The 24,404-nt window shown below is 35.9% G+C and overlaps 2 protein-coding genes and 1 long non-coding RNA gene across 3 annotated transcripts in view; 2 read left to right on the top strand and 1 right to left on the bottom strand.

The window, feature by feature from the left end:
• Positions 1-24,404, top strand: part of LOC126903377 (uncharacterized) — a 67,622-nt gene that overhangs the window by 26,424 nt on the left and 16,794 nt on the right. The window lies entirely within an intron of this gene.
• Positions 2,932-4,041, top strand: LOC126903478 (uncharacterized). The gene is made up of 2 exons (XM_050681639.1): positions 2,932-3,091; positions 3,160-4,041. Exons 1-2 carry the CDS (start codon positions 3,037-3,039, stop codon positions 3,486-3,488), a joined length of 384 nt encoding a protein of 127 aa, XP_050537596.1. The 5' UTR covers positions 2,932-3,036; the 3' UTR covers positions 3,489-4,041.
• Positions 4,635-6,890, bottom strand: LOC126903488 (uncharacterized). Its single transcript, XR_007703514.1, has 3 exons — positions 6,427-6,890; positions 4,865-5,203; positions 4,635-4,800 (listed from the first exon to the last, which is right to left on the bottom strand). It is a non-coding gene; the product is annotated as an uncharacterized LOC126903488 (long non-coding RNA).

Raw genomic sequence — 24,404 nt, 5'->3', positions numbered from 1 at the left:
CTAGTCTAGTTTGATCTTGATTATGAAAATTAGATCACATGGCTTTCTGTTTTAACCATCTTACAAAAGCATATTATATCTAGTTGTATTCTATTTAAACATAGGTGTATATTATAGATGTATAGTAGAACAATCATTAAATATTATCAGTAAATAATGTTTTGGACACATATTATAAGGTATATACTGTTCATTCTCAATAATGTATATAGGCATACATATAGTAAGACAATTGCTAATAAATCAATACTGATCACTTCATACAGCTAGGTGATGTTATCGTAGGTACTTATGGTATGTCATAAGTATAATTTACTTAAATGTTTCTTGTGTAATAAATACACTATATATGCAAATAGATACTTTAGTATCTATTTTTTGATTGTTGATCAATAGAGATACACTGATAAATATATATGGATTACGTTCTACGTTAGATAATATCTAACGTAATTATTTTGTTTTTATTGTAACGTCACAAATTCAAAGGTGGACCGTTTATGATTTTTTACGATATGTTTTACATATCAACCACAAACAACTTTAATTGTGATAATTGTGTTTAATAAACCATGAGGTATTATAGTTATTTATACATATAACGACATATTAACGTAGATTATACTTTTAATTAACTTAAAATTAAATCCCACCTATGGTCCGGTAATCATATCTGATAGATGTGACACCTCGCCTAGGTGGTGGCGACCCTTGTTACTATAGCTAGTCGTTATGCAAGTGGCAAACCACGTTGTTGTTACAGGCCAATATATAAAAAGCCCACTTACATTATATTATAAAACTAAATCATTTATCACAGAACGTATATTATCAAATATTGGACACTTTCCTTTAACACTTGATACAATGTATATTTAATTTCATACTGGTTTATTATCGGTATATAAATATACTATAATGTTATCTATCTACGTTATATTGTATATTAGAACCAATTACAAAAAGGTGAACATTCGGCTGACAACAGTCAGTAGAGTAATACTAACCCACATTTTTGCGTGTAACACATGTGTAAGTCGATGTGCATAAATGTTGAGAGAAACATTTCGTTCTATAACATCGGTCACAACGTAAAAAGAGATATTTAGACATGAAAATACACTGCTTGAAGTATGTGACTTCAAAAGGGGTGTTTACTACCACAAAGGATTACATATTTGGGTAAACTTCCATGATAAACAAATTATGACACATCATTTTATTAGACCTGATGACAATAACGTTGATAATTATTATATAGAAATGTTATTTGATTATTTATTTTCGTTAAATGACTAATATGAATATTTATAATTTTTATTTTTATTTTTAAAATCATTACAATACTAAATTTTTGTGCCTAATAATAATTATGGTATACGTACTCTAATTTATAATGACCGTAAGCTTAGATAGTCTATTAACATATATATACAGTCTATTTGATGCATTAATTGATAATGGACTTTTAATTTTCTATATTTAATAAGACTCTGCACTCATCCACCGTTCTGGATTCCAACACTAAATGGTTATTATTGCGGAACAGCGCTTCAGATATTTTGAAGTCAGCATCTTTGGTATAATATACTATTGGTTTGGTTTTGATTCGTTAAATCACATATCACAAATCCCTGTATACTAACCCTTTTATTCGTCCTTAAGCATTTACACTTTATTATAATAATAATTAATTTTAAACTCATGATTTTCAAATATATGTATGCATATACTTTATACATTAACGTTTCGCATTAATGTCTAATAATAAACACAAACTGATTAATAGTCAAAAGAATTTGATTAAATATTATGGTTACTTCTTATGTATAAATATTTTCACTTTAATATCTTAATAACTGAATTCATACGAAATAGCAAACTATTGTGTATATACCTAAAATCGAGATTTATCAGGATTATGAAAATTGGTTTACATAGCTTTCTGTTCTAGCCGTCGCTCAATAGCATAATATATCTAGTTATATTCTATTTAAACACGGGTATATATTATAGATGTATAGTAGAACAATTATTAACTATTATCAGTAAATAATGTTTTGGACACATATTATAAGGTATATACTGTTCATACTCGATAATGTATATAGTCATAAATATAGTAAGACAATCGCTAATAAGTCTACTCTATTCACTTCGTACAGCTAGGTGATGTTATCGTAGGTACTTATGGTATGTCATAAGTATAATATACTTAAATGTTTCATGTGTAATACATATACTATACATGCAAATAGATGCTTTAGTATATTTATCTTTGTTGATCGAATTGATCTAACCCGATCGTGATCGATAGAGATAGACTGATAATATATGATGATATATATATATATATATATGGATTACGTACTACGTTACATATAAGAACTAAATAAATTATCACAGGGACATATATTTCCAAATAATAGACACTTTCCTATACCACTTGAGTATTTTCACATTAATATGTCTATAATCACCTTATAGAAGTTGAGATCTCTAGTTTTTTTTTTTTTCTGATGGTACTATTGCATATGCCTTGTAATATAAGAAAAAGTATTTTCATACATGAAGATCATATATGGGAATTTACATTTTTATAAAGTGTTTATGTTAAGAAAATTGCTATATTAATAATTCTTAAATAATGTGACTATTAAGAAAATATTGTTATACTACCTGTTACTATTAATAATGTAATCAAGTTTTAAAAAATGTTTAACTTTGACGGGACTCATAGAAAGTATTAATTTTACTATGATGTGTTTGTTGCTTATTTGCCTGAAAATTCGTATATAATTACTGAATAATGAATGTGACATGGATCATTGTATATAACGTTATACATGTAAGAGGGTAAAGTATTAGCTATGAACAGGTATAGATCATTAAGTATAGTTTTTAATATAAATACCCTATCTCAACACCTCGAAATGTATGATTTTTTTACTTGTAACGCTCTATGCTGAACAAGTACGCATACAAACTATCATTTATTCAACTAACCAGCGTATTCAATCATAAACAAAAAATAAAATGAATACGATTGAAAATTTGTACAAGAAATGTATTATGGATTTCAATGCCACAAGTGAGTAAAATAAATTGATAATAGTATTCTTCATTTATCGTTAACATATATTTTATATGTAAAAATAGAAGATTACAATTTTAAATATTGTGATTGTGAAATCAATAAATGTTATCAACATAGGGCATTATTAAGAGATGTCTACCATACCGGACAATATATCAACATTTGGGCTGATGTAGTGGTCGAATATTTCGTTAATAATGCAGAGTATGAAAAATATGAGGCAATTACTAACAATTTAATTGAACGTACATCGGTCGATCCGGAGATTTATTTACGAGAATTGTATGAAAAGCTATTCACCGTAAAGTCTGATTATGGGCATAAACGTTGGCTTGAAGGTAAAAAAAATATTAGTAAAACTTTTGATAATAAAATTAAAACTAATAGTTAATAGACGAAACTAATTTACTTTATAAAGGTTGAAAATTATGTTTACATAGATTTTTTTTATTGTACAGAAAGACTTAGCTTATTTACAGATAGCAGTCAAAAGTTGAGGTGTGGATTTAAAAATCGTCGTATGTTAGATCTTGTTTGCATGTACAACTTAATTGTATCACGTAAACAAGATGAATGTTAGCATTAGCATTGAAACTGGTTTTCATTTGACGATTCATATTAGCCAATATAGATTCAAAGTAAGATTATGATTATGAATATTAAACATAGGTTTAACTGAGCTTAACTCGACTCACCGTATGGTGAATTTGGTACCGACATACTATCGCACCCCAATTACCTATCTTAATTTTAATTTGGATGGCGAGACTGTAGATGAATATTCAGAGTGGTATTTATAATTTGTAAATAATAAGTTTGTTTTGTTGTAAGTTAATTTTTTTTTTTTTTTTCATATTTTGTATATAATATTAATAATAATATACATTAAGGGTAACATAATTAGCAATTGCTTCTAGTGTTATGCATATGACAGGATGAAGTACAGGAACAGGTATAGATCTTTAAACAATAAATATTCAATATATCAATATATTAACATTAGAATAATAATAGTAGAAAAAAAAACAAACAAAACGAAACATCACCCAGCCATCAGCCATCCATAGTGCAATTAACGTTGAATCGAATGCCAAAACGCTTCCCAAGTTAATTGTTTCTTTTGCGTATGGAATGTTAACCTCCGCTGCTCTATTTCCGTTGAGCACTCGAGTAATAGCACGTAACTGGTAATATAAAGTGTTGGTTGTCACCTAAACAGGCCAATACCAACCAAAAAACAATGAAACAAATTAAAGCACGCCAGCTCACTGGCCACGAGTCATCAGACTCAAGAGATGCGGTACGACTTCAATCGCGTACACCGACGTAGTGCTCGCAAGGTGCCGGTAGGTGCCGGACACGATTGTTGTCATTACATTGAGAGGGGTAATGCCAACTCGAGCTATGTGTAACTTTACCGGCTACACACATAACTTTTGAACAATTATTATTATTATAAAATAAATATATTATATACAAATAACAACAATTTGTTTTTCATTTTAGATTATAAGTTTAATATAAGAAACTAGTACAATATATAAAGTTATTGTTTATAAATTACTAATGTAGGTTAATTTTCTGATATGATTGGGTTTCGGCCATTGTGAAGCCCATGGACTATAACTATTTTCTTGGGTAAACACTGTTGTATTGAAAAATGTTGGTCCATCATTTTCATCGCACATTTCTTCTTCTTTTTCCTAAAACATAATTATAAATTTAATAACAATAAAGGTTATGACAATCTATGTTCATTAAACTCACATTAATTTGAAGCATGTCTTTGGACCATAACTTGACCCAACGATCAACTATTACACTGTATGCTAAATTCTTCAGCTTACTTATGTAATTACTGTCACCTTTAGGAAAAGTATCACATATTTCTTTATCGTTCAAACTTCTTATAAAATTAACTATTTCATCATTGTTTGATTGTTGAATTTTAGGGCCCGACCATTTACCGTCGGCGTATTATATTATGCGGTCTATTTGATGGTTTAATAGTAAACGTGTTTTTATTTTTCTTGATATTGCACTGTTAATAGTACACTGTAAGTCCATAAGTCTATTAATGTTTTCGTTATTTAATAACACTCGACACTGTAATAATACAAAAATAACTAAAAAAGATGAGTAGAGTGTTTTTGACCAAGATTGGATATTTTGGGGATTTGGTCAATTGGTGAGCAACGAGGTTCTATCGGGGTTGTAGAGTCCGAGTGTTTAGAACAATAAAGACAAGTAGATATAAAAAGTAATAATCAAGGTTCTTCTTATAGAGATATTGTAAATGATTCAACTAGTAAGTACCTGTAATAATACACTGAGGCAACGAAGAGGCGGTGGCCATCTCACGAATACCATATAATGTGATAATGCATAAGGTCCGAACTAGTTAATAATAATTAATTGAAGTTTAAATATTAATATAATTGTTTGATCTATTGCTTTATCGTTCTATACTCAGATTATTAATTTTAAATAATTGAATTATAAGATAATATAAGCATTGACTCTTAATGATTTAAAGTCTTAACTGAAGATTTTTCTTGTTTTAATAATAAATTTTGACAATATCAGGTTATAATAAAATAACACGAACTCAAATGTTTAGTTCATAAATTAACAATTAAGAATTTCACAATGATGATTACGAACTTGGCGTATCGATGTCGAAAGCACGATTCGACCAGCTCAATGAATATTTAGAGACAGACTCTCTTTAAGCCTTCAGCACTCAGCCCTTTTATAGTATTTTTTTTTATCCCCGCACAATCATCATTGTGTCATTCTCGCAATGTTGCTATTTTATTGACAAGTCATCATAAATTATATGAATTAATACATTAAATACATAAATACATGCGAATAATACACAAATCATTTTGACACTTCATATAATATTATTATAGTTAGTTAAAAAGAGCTGACAAGTATAATTTGTGAATTTTCTCAAAGAAAAAAAACAAGCATGTTATTCTAAGCTTATGAATATAATTTATAAATAAAAATGTTAATAATTTTTAAATGAACGACCATTATTGTGGACACAAACAGAGCAGTCCTCTGTTATATCATATTGTGATAGTGTCGAGTGTATTATGTCAACACCCATCCACTATTCTGGATTCTAATACTAAATGCATGGTATCACGGTACAATACTATGGTTATATTAAAATCGACATTTTGGTATAACATAATGTTCTCTCCTTTTACCGGAGGTGATTGTAGAAATAATGTTATTTCATCCCTCATGCCGTAAATAATATTTAAATAATCTGCTGACATACTAATATATCGTGAAGGAGTAATAATGCATACCATAACATTGAAGTCATCCTTTGGATTCAGGCCCACTTGCAAAAATTTTCTGTCGCTGAACGCAATAGTGTAACTGCTAGAGTCAATCATCTTGGCTGGCGGTGTTGGTGCGATATAAATGTAGCGCTGTTTTCTTACAGGTTCGGCAGCCATATTATTCATAGAGTAGAGTCTTCTTTTTAGAGCTGATGGTTCTTGATGACACTGTGACTTTATCAACGATTTCATGCTCATTTATGCGGAAAAATCACATATTTTCATAGGGGGTCAGCAAATCATAGGACACATATCCCCGTATACTAACTCTTTTCTTCATCACTTAAGTAATTTCACTTTAATATCATAATAATTAATTTTAAACTCTCGATTTCTAAATATTTGTATACAGATATATGTAATAGATTATGTGTATACATGTTTTATACAATAACGATTACACATTAACAAAAAATGTCTATTAACAAACGCGGTAGTGTGACTGAATAATCAAAAAAGAATTTGATAAAATATTATTTCAAACGTATAAATATTTTTTCTATAATTAAAAAATAACTCAATTCTTATGAAATAGTATAATATTGTACATATTTATTTATTTACTTTAATATCATAATAATGATCACCTTATGATGAGTTTCATCATCACCTCCCTTCTATGTAGGGGTAAACCGCTGATTTACTGTTTTAATACATACGTTAGTCAAGGAAGGGAACTCTCTATGGTCATAGGCATATACGTCATATAGCTAAAGTTGGGTTTCGTTGGATTAATAGCCGCCGTTGCCGCTTGATTACACCTTTCACTTTTCTGTATTCAAATATTTTCACATATTTCTAAAATTATGCAATTTTCAAAATACCTCCAATTTTCTGTAATATATCAAGATATACTATATGATGTTCCATCTACCTAGGTATACTATGCATATACTAAGGTAACATGTACCATGGTATAACGATATGCTATCTAGGAACGAGAAACATCGACCTTTCACCATATTCCCCCGGTTGTTTACACCGCCATTCTACCTATGGCAGGGTAAACCCACAACATGTGGGTTAGGGGGGGTCCCAGCTCATATAATACCCCCTACTACTACTTTTTCACAAAAAATTTACTTTTTCAACTTAAATTTTGAAAGTGTTCCGTAAAGTCTGACACTTTAATATATATCTTAAATTAAAGCTAATGTAATATACTTTATTATGCTAAAAAAAAAATTTCGGACTTTATTTTATCTTCACGTTAAAAATGGCTACCGAATGCTATTATTGTGTGAAAATTCTCGATTTTATTTTTTACATTTTTAACTTTATAATGCTATGACATATTGAAAAGTGTATGGATCAACATTATTTTTTTATGAGAAATAATATTTTTTAATAATCCCTTTTTCATTCGACATACTTTATCTTAATTAGGATATTAATAATGAACTAGCAGATCATGTAGCTTTTGGAATAGTCCACCAATTTTTTAAAATTAAACACTATCTAAAGATTTGCATCAAAGCGTTTTTTTTTATAGTGATTTTAATCACTGTCAGATATCATTATACTTGATCCATCTATGCCACGTCACTACTGAACCGCGACACCCCTGTGCTGGGTTTTTTTATCTTTAATGTGGACTATATTTCATAGGATATTTTTTTTGTTTCTACACTTTACGATACGACGTTTCGCTTTCAGCGCGTCATTGTCACAAACGATGTCCGGTTGCCGACTAAAAACTAGATGACATTTAAAAGCCTGCGCGACACCGCCCCCTACTTACTCACATTTCATATTTGATAGAATTTAAACCAATATCTTTATATGAAAACGATAAATTAAAATTTGATGCTAACATTCTTACAAGTCATTAGTATTCATATCTTAATTATTTCATGTTAAATAATTCAACATTTCAAATGATTAAGCTTAAGTCACACCTTCATTTTGTCACTTCGCAACTGACGTATGAAGATTACTATATAATGACCGACAGCAATGTTTTACATAAGTTCATAACAAGCCTTCTATGGATCGAAAGGAATGATCCTCCCAATAAAATTATATTCCTATGGTATTATATAAACATATAATAATAATTTACAGAGTAGGGTGTCTCAGGAGTGGCTTACAGATAAGTTAAAAAAGTTTATTCATTGGAAATGTTATTATTTAGTGGTACGTTAAGGGTCAGATTTTCAAAGATACGTCAAAAAATCCCAAATCGAATCTACCTCAAAGACATTATCTTCAAAAATATGAAAATATTTTCCTCATTCACCGTAAATAGGGGAAATCTTCAAAAAAAAAAACAATTTTAAAAAACATTAATTTTCTACGTGTTTTCAATTTGTTTTACTTAAAACTGCTATAGCTTTTTAAAAAATTGACACGGTCACGGCGTTGTCACCCGTTTAACATCCCGCTGTCGTGTCAGCTCCTTCTCAGCCTCTGCTCCACTGTAAACCAAACTGTTACATACACGCGAAATCGTCGTGGAGTTAAGTCCGATAAATGCCTCACGTCGATGCACACAAGGGCGTATTAAAATAGCAACATTTTCACAAGAGTCAATTTTTTCAACTTATAATTTGATAATGTTCCGGAAATTAATCGTATGTTTCATTAAAGCTTATGATACGTACTATAAATTAAAAAATAAAAAATATAAACTTTACTGTGTCTGTTAGGAACAGGACTGACCAGTGAACGAACTCCTATTCTTACGAAGGCGACAAGAGAAAAGCCGGTTAGTCAGTTGATTTTCTAGTGTGACTATCTGATTTATTTGTATAGGAATGTGCGTGGAGTGGAGGGATAGGGAGGAATTGGAACAATTAAACTAAATAAAAATTATAACATCAAGTATTATACGAGTAAAAGTAAATAAAATTTGTACCATGTGTAAGCCAATTAATTCCAATGCTATAACTATCTTACCTGTAATATGTGCTCAGTTAGGTCTTTATAATATATGATTGGAGATAGTGGACTGTATATGTGCTCAAGAGTGAAATGAAAATATGAATATTCAGTGCAACATGATTCAATGAAATAAGTAAGTTTATTGCAATGAGCAAAGTACAAGAGTATGATTTAATACAGACTTAAATTTGATTATTTTGTACAATTATATTAACAAAGTAAAGTAAGAAACTAGCAGGTATTGAACAAAACACAAGTATAATTGCTATGAACGTTAACAAATTAAGAGAGGGATAAATAATAAAATTGTTCAAGAGAAGTGGTTGAATCAAATATATGAAAAAAACAATTGGTGTCAAATTATAAGTTTATAATCAAATGGACAAACATTAGAGTTCAATAGCCAAAGGACAAAGTTAATTTTAATAGTGCAAAGACCAGTGGTCGATTAAATCAAATTGTAATAATAATATAACAAACGACTAATTTCATTACAATAAACAATTAATCAAATAAACTATTAACTGAGCAACTCAACTATTAATTTACTTTAACTTATGTGGACTAATGGATTTGAATTGCTTTGTACTACCATAAATAACATAAAAGATAATCGTAGCATAAATTACTAGAAACTTAACTACAATTTTAACTTATCTAAATTCTAAATTAAATAATACTGAACAACTGTACTAAGGGGCTCGCACTTTAACAGTTTGCTGATTGAGTTTTAATAGAAGAATTGTATTGTTACAATCCAGAATAGAGTTAATAGATTTCAAGATAGTTTCATACAAATGACAATGTACCCTATGGGTAATGTGAGCTAATGTGCGAACCACAAGGTATATAAACAACAAATAATAAATAAACGATTGAAATTATTACCAATTAATATTACACAAATTTGGTTTCGTATTACACTGCCGATTCAAACAGGCTAACAAAACGAATTGACACCAAACGGACGATTTTTGTTATAACAAAGAAAAATATAATGTTTAGGTTATGCGGAAAAAATATAGTTTACAACGAGAGCGATATAATAACGCGGTTTTTACAATAACAAAGACAACAAAAAAAGCGACGGTTCTCGAGAGAGTGAATTAGAAAACTATAACGGCCAAGCGTCCGATGGGGAAGTGTTATCACCAGATAGTACACTATCAGTATGACCAACTTGAGTGTTCACCCGAACATACCGCCCACCATAAAGGTATGCACCTTTATATGGATAGGTCAGTAGTCCAGTGGTTGAAGGACTGACAGGATGTTGAGCTGATGGTCGAAGGATGTGATTTGGACAAATATGGTTGAGTGAAGACATTGAATCTTGAGAGTAGACTATTGTTGAGGAAGAGTTACTATTGTTGATGAAGAAAGACTATTGTTGATGAAGAAAGACTATTGTTTAGGAATTTAGATACATTAATATGGGGAGCCTGTGAGAGGTTTGTGGTCGATGTGGAGCAGATGAGAATGATTGCCTTTGCAGATACGGCAAGGTTTTTGTTCCTTGCAGCGTACAGCCCTGTGCCCTGGTAACAGGCAGTATAAACAAAGGACATATTCTTTGGCAATATGGTATCTTTTGATGCCAGGGGCTAAAAGGAATGTTGTGCATGTACGAAGGGGGTGGAATGCCGAACACAATGGGCACCTTTCCGTTGTCACAGTGTATTTCACCTTCTCTTGGGGTTGGTGCGACGACTCAACAGCAGTTGGAGTGGGTTGGCTTGAGACAGCGCCTGTGGTAGATGAACGAATGGACGAGAGCGACGGAGATGGAGTTGGACGAGTGGACGAAGAAGGCTCTGAGGACGACTGCAGTGGGCCGATGTCAGCGAGTGTTGCCGCATGGTGTAAATAGAGGATCAGTTCATGGACAGAGGGTAAGGATACAAGATTTCGACTGTCCAGAACTTACTCCCATTCTTGCAATAAAACAACATCCATAGATTTCACAATGGCCCTCACTAAAGTGACGTCGCAGTCACCCACAGGGTAACCTAAAAGCTGTAAAGTTGATAGCGCTCTTTGGACATGCAGTAATGCACGGTGAATCGAGGTCGACGACGTGTGGTTCATTGTTGGAGTGAATTAGAAAACTATAACGGCCAAGCGTCCGATGGGGAAGTGTTATCACCAGATAGTACACTATCAGTATGACCAACTTGAGTGTTCACCCGAACAGTGTCCATTATATAAAACAATCGCGCTTAACTTTATTATATACGAGACCTAACTAGTAGCCCTAACTAATCAAGGTACGCGATTGTCTGTGTCTCCTTAAGTTAATTGAAACTCATTTAAGAAGATGGGGACAATATTTGGGCAGACATCGGGTAGTTTCCAATTCTTGCTTTTGACCAAGATTCCTACGTTTTAAAAAAAACCCTAATAATGACAGTCAAATGACTGTGCCACGACGGCTAATGTTTGGCATAATAACCTCAACAGATCATATTCGGTGAAATATTTTTTAATTAGTTATTTCACCAAGTCATAAACACTTCTTATTTTTGTTTCTATTTTCTACCTTAAAATAATTAGTTATGCCAATGAACAAATTAGATATTTTTAGCTTCGATACGAAGCTGAGAAGGTATTAATTTTACTATGTGGTTTTTTTTTTTTATTTTTGTGTCTTTTACCACTTTTTCTCAGCTCTAACCGAACGGATTTCTTTCAACGATACGTAAAAGATCACAAATCGTATCTAGTCGAAGACATTACACTCAAAAATTGAAAAAAATTCCCTCGTTCCCCGTAAATGGGGGAAACGTCCAAAATAATTACTAATTTTCGACATTTCGAAATTTTTTTTACTTAAAATTGCCACAACTTTTTTAAATATAACCAAATCAATATAATTCTTTTTTTTTATATAGATGCATCATATTATTACCTTTCATTTGATAAATTTTTTTTATAAATTTGACCCTTTATCTGTCCACAGGGAGGGATTAAAATGACAACTTTATCACAAAAAATTAACTTTTTCAACTTAACGTTTGAAAGTGTTCTGAACATACTGACACTTTTATATATACCTTAAATTAAAGATAATGTAATATACTTTATTATGGAAAAAAAAATTTCGGACTTTATTTTGTCTTCATGGTGAAAATAGCTACCGTATTCAAAAATATGATATTTTTGTGTTAAAATTCTTGGTTTTGTATTTTATTTTATTATAAGGGGATTACACTGATTTTCATAAATATTATATCAATCTAATTGACATAGTATAAAAAGTTAAAAATATTTAAATTTTTTTGTTTCTTTGAAGTCAAGAAAAATAACTTTAAAATTTGAACTAGCTAAATTTCCATTTTTAGTAAGTGACGAATGTGACGTAATACTTGTGTCTTTCACGTCTGTGGCACTGAATATTTTCTTAATTCTTTTTGAGTTAGAAAAAAATGTTTAACTCATTTGATTTTTATCTCATTTAAATTCAATAACTTCAATAAATATCAAGGATCCTATACTGTAGACTCCTCTTGTGAGAAGAAATTCATATTAATATTATTTTACTATGTGGTTTTTTTGTAGCTATCATTTATTTTCTCAGCTCTCACTAGACCTACTTTTTTGACAATTTTTTTTTTTAAATTAAACACTATTTACAGATTTGCATTGAAGCGTATTTTATACGCTCCAGTTCCATCGGCTGCTCCTCCTGTGCGGTGGTCGCTGGTGTCGTTGCTGATGCTGGAGCCACCAGCACCCCGTCCACAAACACGCCCGACGGCCGGCTGGCGACAGCTGTTGTCACTGTTGTGGTTGATGCTGATGTTGTTGGTGTTGTTACTGATGCTGGTGGTGTTGTTGTCATGACCGGTGTCCGCAGTGTTGCGGTCGGGGTTATGGGCGGTGTAAGGTCCTCATCGAAGACGACCCCCCAACGTTGGTGCATATACTCTCGGTACTTCTTCGTCCGGCGTTCCCGCTCGGACGGAGAGTAGTACCGAGGAGACTTGCTGGTCGGAGGGGTAGACGCCGGTGCGGCCCTTACACTGCCCTTGGCGTACGGATGCTTCGGGTGGCGTGATGTCGGTGGGGCACTGTCCGGCCGCGTAGCGCGGAAAGACAGTAGAGGCCGAGGAGAGGCGGTCACCCGCGTATTGTTTGTGGTCGCCTCCCCTGGGCGGGGAAAATGTTGAGCCGCCACATTTATCACCCGGGGCGGTTTTGGGGGAGGGGGCGCTTGGACTCCCGTGGTGGACGGGGAGGCGCGGGGGAGGGAGTTAAGCGCGTTCTGCATTTCGCGCCTCACCTCCTCACGTCCCGCCCGCACACCCCGTTCATAGTGGACCCGAGCCACGGGGTTCCGAAGTACCTCGGGCAGGGGAGCGCGCGAAGCATCCTCCACCAAGCGTAGTACGCGGGGGAGGGGGTCCGTCAGGAGGCCCACCCGGCCCGCCAATTGGACAACCAACCGTTGGACCTCCTCGACGGATAAGGGTGTGGTTGGGTTGTTGTTGTTGTTGTTGCTCATGCTAAAAAATAACAAAAAAAAACTACTAACTTTGTTTTTTCATACATGAGACATGAATTTTCCTTGGTGGGGACTGGTCCGTTAAGAACACGCCTTTACCGAGGCGTTCGGCTAATCTCACGGGGCCCCACCACTTCGGTGCAAAACCCGCACAAAATTTTCTATTCGCGTTTGATAAGTGATGCGCTTTATAGTACACAACGTCGCCGACCGCGTATTTTGTTTTGATGTGAACGGGCGGCGGTGTTATTTTTGTGCTAGTGATTTGTCGTTCGCGCTCTAACCGGTCGTTATTGATAGTAGCAGGTGCTACCGGTTGTACTCGCTGTAGTAGCCAATCACCCGGTTTCTTACCTTCTCTACCTAATACGAGTACGGACGGTGCGTATCCGGTAGTCTCGTTGCGCCTATTGCGTAGAGCGAACAACAAAGGTGGTAATTTTGTATCCCAAGATGTATGACTCGACTCTGTTAATAAAGCGCGAAGTCCTTTTTTTAACTCTTGGTTCTTTCGTTCTACTGGGTTAGCCCGTGGGTGGTATATCGGTGTAGTCCAGGCCTCTGCCCCCCACCGATTTATCGCGTCGATCATTTCTTTGGACACGAGCGCACGGCCGTTGTCGCTTAAAATTACTCGCGCGTAACCGTAGCGTGAAAAGAACTCCCTTTCTAGCGCGTCTACAATCGTTTTCGTTGTAGGTGCGCCTATGGGGTACGCTTCGGTCCACCTGCTGAAGCAGTCAGTTACTACTAATAGGTTCGTCTTGCCCCTTGGTGTTCTAGGGTACGGTCCCATCAGGTCGATACTGATTACTTCCCACGGCTGTCTGGGTTGGCGCTTGACCATCGGGTCTTCGGGGCGCCTGTTTAAGGGCTTAGTGCACGCGCAAATGTGACACGATTTTACGTACATGCGCACGGCGTTTCTTAACCCTTTACAGTAGAACCGTTGTTTGACCGCTCGGTGTGTTTCTCTCCATCCGGGGTGACATGATAGGGGGTCATCGTGGTACCACCAAATTATATGTTGTACTTTGTCGGTGGGGACGACTACCGGTGTGTCAGCGCTTATACGAATACGTAACATACCGTCCAACAAAAAAAATTCGTCCCTATTTTTTGCGGGCGGTTTTTCGCTTACTATCGTAAGTTGCGCGTTTAAATTTTTTATGACCGAAGAGAGAAACCGGTCGTTGTTTTGCCACTCTCGTACTTCCCCCCCCGTGAACGGTCGGTCGCAGATCGCGTCGTTTGCCTCGGTAATGGAATAGATATTATCGAGAGTGGCGGTGGTTGTGGGCGGACTAGACATTGGCGCGCCTAACAAATTGTCGTCTAGGGCGTCTTCGTCAACAGGGGGTCCGTCCGTTGGGTGACGTGACAACATGTCGGGTGCTTCGTTGTGTTTACCCGGTACGTGTGTCGTGGTGAAATTTAGGTTACCCAGGTGTAGCGCCCAGCGGGTCAACTTACTGTTTGTTCCCTTCGCTTTGTGCAGATAAGTTAGCGCTGAATTATCTGTGTATAACTCGAAAGGGGCGTACTCTAAGTATGACCTAAATTTATCGGTTGCCCATATGATCGCTAGACATTCGCGCTCGACAGCGGCATAACGTTTTTGCGTATCCGACAGCTTTTTACTCGCGTAAGCGACGATATCCTTTTCCCCCGGTTTTTGTCCGTGTTGAAATAATACCGCCCCTACGCCTAGTTCACTAGCGTCGGTTTGTAGGCAAAAGATCTTTGTGTAGTCGGGAGAGGAAAGGCGTGGTGAATCGCATATTGCCGATTTGATGTGCTCAAAAGCTCGTTGTTGTGGTTGAGACCACGACCACTTCTCCCCTTTCTTTAAAAGGTGGGTGAGGGGATCGATGCTGTCCGCATAATTGTCGACAAACTGACTATACCAGTTGCATACCCCTAAAAATTTTCGTATATCCCTTACATTGCGTGGGACTGGAATATCGCGTATAGACTGTAATTTTTCCGGCTCTTTGCCTAACCCATGCACCCGGTGTCCCAAATAAGAAATTTCAGAATACCCGATCTTACACTTTTTAGTGTGGCATGTTAGGCCATGACGCATTAGGCGTTCTAGAACCTTGCTAAGGTGGTCTAGATGTGTTTCGACACTGTCCGAAAAAATTAAAATATCGTCCAGATAGACTTGAACGAAGTCGTCGATGTACCCCCTAAGTACTTCGTTCATTAAGCGTACGAAGGTCATGGGTGCATTCTTAAGTCCGAACGGAAGTACACGAAACTGAAATAAGCCCTTTTTCGTTCTGAACGCGGTGTATTCGCGTACGTTTTGCTGTAAAGAGCATTGCCAGTAACCCGATTTTAAATCGAGTGACGTGAAAACTTTCGCCCCCCTCATGCTTCTAATCATTTCGTTTAGATTAGGCATGGGATACGCGTCTGATACGGTCACATCGTTAAGTCGCCTATAGTCGACACATAAGCGATATGAGCCGTCTTTTTTCTTGGCCAGCACGACTGGTGCTGACCAAGGAGAAGTGCTGGGTTCTATGAGCCCTTGTGATTCCATGTCGCTTACCATTTCGTCTATCGCTTGTTGTTTGTGTAGCGGGTACGGATATGGTTTTTGCGCGATAGGCGTCGGGTCTTTTAGAACGATGTTGTGTTCGATAAGCTTTGTGCGACCTACCGTGTCGTTAAAAACTGCAGAATAATTGTTTATCGTGCGCGTTAATAATGCGTGTGTATGTGGGTCGCCTGCTATATCTAGTGTTGAGAGATCTACGTCGGGTAGCGTGTGCTGAGTACTCGCTTTCCAACAAGCTGTAGTGCGTCGNATCGGGTAGCGTGTGTCGAGTACTCGCTTTCCAATAAGCTGTAGTGCGTCGCGTCGCGCCCAAGTGAATTGTACCTGCAGCGTAGTCCCAGGAGACTTCCTGTTCTGTTAGAAAGTCGTGTCCCAGAAGTACGTCACAATACAGATTCTCTATGATAACAGCTGTGAACTTTACTTGTAGATCCGCAATTTTTGTTATAAAGGTAGCTGTGCCGGCCGTGTCTGTTGTGTGGCCGTCAGCTAACCTAACTGGGGGTGTTTGTCCGTTGTGCACAATTCCAAATTTGTGAGCTGTTGCTCGAGTGGTATACGATTTTTGCGCTCGAGAGTCAAGTAAGGCCGTCACAAAGCCGTTGTCAAATTCCAGCTCCACAGCGGGAGTAGTAATTTTACGCGGGCGTGTTTGTGCGGCAATACTCAGGTGGTTAGCGGTTCGAACGGGGAGCGTTGAAACGGTTTGTTCGCCGGCAGTATTAATTGCCATAAGCGGGTAGGCCGTTCCTGCCGTATTCCCCTCCCCCACGGTGACCAACATATCGTTGGCCCGACTCGCGCTATAGTCGTTACCCATTAAGTCTACGAACGTGTGACAAGTATTTTGAATAATCTTATGGTCCTCATTGTGGATAAGGGGTGTGGTGGTGGTGAGGTGTGGTGCTACAGCGTGCCCACTATAATGACAGTGGGGCTGTAGGGGTGTTGGTGAAGGTGGTGCGATAGAAGTGTGGTTGATAATAAGATTATTTAAAATAGAGTCATTTTGTGTCGCAGCAAGCGCATCCGTTTTTGCTACCCGAGTTAACCGAACGGGCGGTTTGGTCGGCGCGCTGATTAATATGATAATGTTTTGGGCGGAATTGTGTTTGTGAGCCCGGAGAATGGACTAGTTTCTCCGTGGCTGCTGTCCGTTTCCCGGCACTGTCGGTCTGTTAGGACATTCGCTTTGCCAGTGATCGGCTCCGCAAAAGCGACAGGGTCGGGGGGGACGCGGATCGGGCGGTGCGCTTGGCCGAGGTCGGGTTCTTTGCGGTTGTTGCGAGGGTGATATAGCAGCCACGTACGGATTAGCGTTATTGATAATCCTACCCGTACGTATCGATCGGTCGAGATCGTTCGCGATTACGCGTAAGTCATCTAAATTACGCGGACATCGCATTCTTACATTACCGTAATATTCGTTACGTAACAGACTGACTACGCGATCTACAATGTGCTGCTCAGAGCAACTGGGGCGTGTGCGCATCGCTAGACGTTGTTTAATTATGATAAATTCCGTCATGCGCTGATGTGGCCCCTGTTGCGTCGTCATGAGTTCGTTTTCTAATTCAGCTTGTATGCTGTTGTTATCGCGAACGTCGTGAGAAATTCCCTCGCAAATTGTCGCCAGGACATGTTGTTTAACTTGATGGTTTCCCACCAAGTTAATGCCATGCCCTTTAAAAATTGTACGCCCGTTTTCACCCATAAATCGCGATCTATGCCTGCTTGGGCCAATAGGTTTTCTACCTGTTCTAGAAACTCGCGTGGGTCCTCCTCATATTTTCCCGTAAACTCGGGGGAAGGGGGTCGTACAATAGGCGAATAATTAAGTGGCCCGATCGCCGTGTGCGTGAGCGAACGGGTCGATGATGATGGGGACAAATCGCGTGTCGGTGGCGCGAATGTGTTCGGCTCGAAGTGCCCCGTGTGATGTTGGCGCGCGTCTAAATTGAAAACCGCGTCGTGCGTGTTCGCTCGAAGAAGCGATGGTGACGTGCGCGGAGTCTGACTGGCTAATCGCTGTAGGTTAAGCGCTTCGCGCTCCTCGATTTCAGTCAGGCGCTGCTGTAGGGCCGCGTCATTTTGAGTCGTGTTGCTGGGCCCAAAAGTTACGCGGCTCGGTTCGGACAGACGCGCGTAAGTAGAACGGTTGGTTTCCGTCGTTTCTCGCGTCATCTGTGCGGTGGCGAACGGATTACGTATAGTCTCGTTGTGTGTATCGCGGCTTACAATCGTTTGTGAGAGAGATCGTATTTCTTGCGTAATGCGAGACAGTGCTCTCTCCACTTCAGACATGCGCGCATCCATACGTGTATTAAGAGATATATCGCGTAAACTTTGTCTTACTGCGCCTATCTCCTCCGTTGCGTGGGATATTGAACGCACCGTATATAAGTCATCGGTATACGCTGCGTTCACACTACCGTTAGGACGGCCGGTTGCCAGAGACCATTCGTGTAGAGATTCCTCTTCAGGGTCCTCTCGCGCCAGGTTGACCGGTCGGTCCGCGTATGTGGTTGGATCGACGGTCCGGCATAACGCGGGGACTTCGTCGACCTGAGACTCGCGTTCCGTCGAGAGCGTCTCGTAATGAAGCGGCGGGCGTTCGGGCAGAATCGCGTTCGATGGGTCTAGCCCCTCACTGCGTAAACTATTCTCCAAGACTGCCAGCATATCGCTTTTTGTCGTGGGGCCGTTTAACTGCCTATAAGCGCATTCGCGCAATAATTCCCGACGGTTCATTCGAGAGAGAGTTTTACCGGTCATAGTGAACGTTCCTTACCGTATTTATCGAAAATAAACAAAAATAAATAAATGAAACGCACGCGCTTATTTGTTTTTGTTATTTAGAAATACGATATCGCCGATCGCGAGAATACGCGCCGTGTGTTCGCGTATGAACGTCGACAATGACGGCCGTTTGTATTATTATTATTATTATTATTATTATCGTTATTATTGCGATTGTAACAATACTGCAATATTTTGTCGATAGTGGTGTGCTATAGCAAATGTAAATGGGAAATGAGATTATTACGATAGCAGTCGTAAAATGATTGTGGAGATCCGAAATAATAATACAAACGATTTTATGGGACCCGGTTATTAAATGTAACGATCGCTGTGGTATGATAACGTGTATGATCACCCTACCCGCCTAGCGGTTTTATCGAAACACTTAAATGATTGTGTTCGCGGCGTTGTGCGACTCAAGGTCGTCAGTGCGCGTGTATGTATAAATACGAAATCGCCAGAAATCCACTTTTACCGTGTTTTAAAAATACACCGAAGGTGGAAATCTACNGCCGTGTTTAAAAATACACCCAAGGTGGAAATCTACTACTCGCGAGGTAGATAGTATTTATACAACCGGGTGGGAATTTCACTGCTGTCACCAGTGAAATCGAAGTTAAAAATACCCGCAGTACAGGAAGGTAAGGAAAATTTCGCTGTCTCTTTTAAATAAAGTTCAAAATTTATGTAATTAATATAAAATGTCAGCAGTATTTTCTTACCTTTATAAAAGTTAATCCGGTTTAGATCCAATGCCGGGGAGCCAGACGATAGAGGTTGATGTTGAATAAACTTAGGCGACACAAGGGTTTTTTAATTATCAATTGGCGTGAGCCGTAATTTATTGAACAGATTACTCAAACAAAACACAACGTATGAAAATGAAAGTATGAAAAAAAAACACAAAATTGTATGGTTAAACAATGCTAGGATAGTTAACACACGTTATATATATATGATCGTATTCGTCGTAATCCCGAAAATAATAGACACAATAGAAATGCTACCGACAACCGAAAAAACGACGGACTTGGAAGTGTCTCGGAGGTGACTGACTCAACGTATTATTGCGGCGGGGTATTCGACGCGAGGCATTTGTTGGACTTTACACCACGACGATAACGCGTGTGTGTAACGGTCCGGTTTACAGTGAAGCGGTGGCTGAGAAGGAGCTGATACGACCGCGGGGTGTCAACGTGTGACAACGCCGTGGCCGTGTCAACTACCTGCTATTTCTGTTAATATTAAAAAATTGTTCTAGTTTTTTCTAGTTTAATTAAAAATATATTTTATATTCAAATAAATTTACAGTTGTAATAATATAATAATAATAGAAATAGTATACAGTTATGTCATCTATTTTGTTATATATCATCTCGAAAAAAAATTTATATGTATTTTTGATTCGTAAAGTTTATCATTTTTTTTGTGCTTCGAAAAAAAAAGGAAAATTGACAATTATCAACTTATTTCATTAATAAAAGGCATTAATGACTAATGAACTCTTGTGGGGTCTATATTATTTATTTCTTCGTGAAAAACATCACACATCGCTGTATCATTATTATAAGTTAAAAAAATATTTGTTCCCACGCCGTATCTTCTATATGTAAACGAATGATCTTAAACAAAAAATGTTATTTTGGTTTATATAGTCACAATTTTCAAAGTCGATTTTTTTTTTCAATTATTTTACCAATATTTTAAGTCAAATGGTAAAGCCCATTTGGAGAGAGGGAGTAATTACTCCATAAACCCCATTTACAAAAAAAAAATATATATAAAAATGATTTACGTGTTAGTTATTATTATTTTCAGGGAGAATTTTTACAACTTTAATAAAATAAAATTTTAATAAAATTAATAATAAGGGGACTCCCCTTTCCAAAAAAAATGTCCTAACTATCAATGGCTTATGATAATCGTACCAAACTATAATGATGGTCGAATAAATTGTGGTGTAACTCAGCTACAACTTTGTGTTCTGTGCCCATACTGTGTCGACATTGATGAACGATTTGTTCATCAACATTCTCCATAAAGTAAAATTACAAAGAAACTCGTAATTAGCATTAAACATCGTTAAAGTGATCAAGTCCGATAATAAAGAATAAATAATTGCCGAGCACAATTTAATAATAATACAAGGACACCACCGGTACTTTTGTAGGTGTACTCCACCCGCGTCCTTATTCACTCTATATATTAAAAAGCTTGTAACTCAATGAGTATTTTCCCTAAAAATGTTATCGACCTATGAGATTTTTTCAAGTAAAAAGATAAAAGATTATTCTGAAAACGATCAATGATTTGTGTTATACAAAGAACAATAAAATTAACGCAATCTTTCACATAAATAAAATCGTTTAAAGGTATGGATTTTCTCAACAAAATTATTCACTGTATCAAAGGATTTATGATTTTTCATTATATGAAATTACGCCCCGTATAAATAAGATTGAACAATTTTAAGTAAGACAGTGCAGCATTTTTTGTGCGTTAAATTTAAGCGCTAGCAGCACAATTAACATNGTTTTGTGCCTTAAATTTAAGCGCTAGCAGCACAACTAACATGCAGTACCATTATCTAGGAACAAAAATAGTAAATCCGATAAATATACGTGTCTCTAAATGTGTATGATGTGTATATAAATTTACTCAGCCGTTTTAAGCGTTGCGCCTTGTTGAACTTACGTTACTGAGCTCCGTACATTTTTAAAGATATTACAAAGAGAGAGCAACTGATTTCGTTAAAAACACTTGTACTAATAGAATTTCTTTGCTATGTCTTCTGTAAACGTCTGATATCATCCAATCGCATTCATCAAAATGTCTTGAATACTAATCGGCAGGATACAACAATGTCGTCCCACGGGACATTTTCAAAGTCAACGTGACAGTTACCACAAATTGATCGTTTTTGTCCTCTGATTCCCTGGTATCGTTTTACTGGAATCTCAACGAATCGCTACTGATTGGCGATTGACGTAATTCACAAATATAGCATTCTCTTCCTGAATCCCTGGTACCGTTTTTCCAAATATATTTTAATATCTTGTTGACTGAGATGACGTAGCATCGACACATTTCACGAGAAATCCTGAATATTGAGTTGTCTACACAAACGCCTTAAACCTAACATGCATTAAAAAACGTGATCTACGGTTCTAAAAGTATCTTTGTAAATATTACAGCTAATTATTATTTTAGTTTTTTTAATAAGAATGGCTATTTACTGAGTTTGCTTTACTCGAAAAGTTTATTTTTTGCTTGCTTTCCTCGCACCTAAAAATCCTATCAAATTTTCATTTTAAAATAGCAACCCTAATTTTAAATTCGGTGTGAAGATGAGAAGATATCAATTTAAGTATGACGTGATTTTATTTATTTATTTTTTTTGTGTTCACAATGTCTCAGTTTCGGACTGATTATTTCCAACGATACATTAAAAGATTACAATTCGTTGAAGCAACCTTTAAAAATTCAAAAAATTTCCCTTGTACTCTGTAAATTAATGAAATCGCCAAAAAAAATGTTAATAATCGATAAATTTAAACTTTTTTACTTAAATATGCCATCATTTTTTGAAAAATGGATAAGTAATAAAAAAAAAAGTTTATACATTAGGCATTTCCCTCTTATTAGGTATATTTGTATTAAAAATCTGACTCTTCATCTACTCACTAGGTGATTAATAATAGCAACTTTTGCATGAAAAGGTAATTTTTTCAACTTAACTTATGATACTGTACTGGAAGTATTACGCTCCTTAGACATATGTTAAATTATAACTAATGTTACATAATAGAAATTAAAAAAATATAATTTAAAAACGACTTATCTTCTGTGTGCTAATGACTAACGTAGTTAAAAATATATTATTTTCTGTTAATATTGTTTATTCTATATTTTTAACTTTATATTAATAAAACTTTTGTTCCAGAAATTCTACATGCTTTAAACATACAAAGCGTCCTATCATGTTATAACGTTCTAAATAATTTTTGATCTAGCAAATGTTTAGGGTTATTTTTTTATTTTTAATAACTTTTACAATTGTGGACTAAATTGAAAGTAAACTTTTTATTATTTGTTACTGATAAAAAAAAATATAGTAATATATTTTGGTGTATATTTTTAATACCTATTCCTCCAACGCTACATACTCCCTTTATGTATTAAAATCCTTATAATTCAATAAGTACTTATCTTAAAGTTGTAATCGATTTATAAAATTTTTTTGTAATAGAAAACCACATAAATGGCTATATTGCAATTTCAAAAAAAAAGAGAAAATGTATTATTGTAAATATACTTATTTCAAATAACTTCATCTAAGTATATAACAAGTAACTAAGTTATGCCTTCAAAGTTGATATATCAAGATACCGATTAAGTTAAAACATTATATTGAAAATATTGTCATTTATGACACATCCTAGGAAAAGTTGAGTTTAAACTTGGTATTAATTGAGATATTTAGAAAGTTAGGAGTATAACAAAGCAGCCTAAGAAATTTTTAATCTCGTAACAATCTGGTTTAAGATTTCCCATATATTACCATTAAAAAAAAAATTATTGCAATGATTTTTCCTTTTCTTTTTTTAGCTTCGATGAGAGGCTGAGAAGTAGGGTGGCCCTCAAAAATCGAATGTCTTTTTTTTTTTTACGCTACCCCTTAATTTTTTTTTAATGGTCAAAAAAATGAGCTGTGCAAAATTTGGGACCGATCCGTTAAGGTTAACCCGTGCCCCCGGGCCTATTAAGTTGAGTCGAAGAGTCAAATTTAATAGAAATAACTGATCTATGTCTCATAACTTTTTTTTCTCTTAACTTAGAATTATAAAAGTAAAACTCAAGTAAAGGAAATTTTACAAGGAATTCAAAAATAATAATTTCAATGTTGTTTTCTCAATAAATAGCCCACAAAAACACTAAATACAGTAAAAAACACGTCAAAGTCTTAAAAATATGGTAAGGTTTCAGCCAAACAGAGGGCCTACTAATTACCCACTGCCCAGGGGGAACACTGGACAGTGACCTAGTAGCCGCGCCAAACCAGATATTACTTGCTGACGGAGCTACTAGGTTTTGATAAAAACAAAAAAAAAACCAATATTAATGAAAATGAGGGAAAAGTATAGAGAAAAAAAAGAGGCCATGTATAATATAACAACATTTTTT

This window comes from Daktulosphaira vitifoliae, unplaced genomic scaffold (genome assembly GCF_025091365.1).
Source record: "Daktulosphaira vitifoliae isolate Bord-2020 unplaced genomic scaffold, ASM2509136v1 Scaffold_1, whole genome shotgun sequence".
Taxonomy (NCBI): Eukaryota; Metazoa; Arthropoda; class Insecta; order Hemiptera; family Phylloxeridae; genus Daktulosphaira; species Daktulosphaira vitifoliae.
This window is presented reverse-complemented; position numbering and strand designations above follow the sequence as displayed.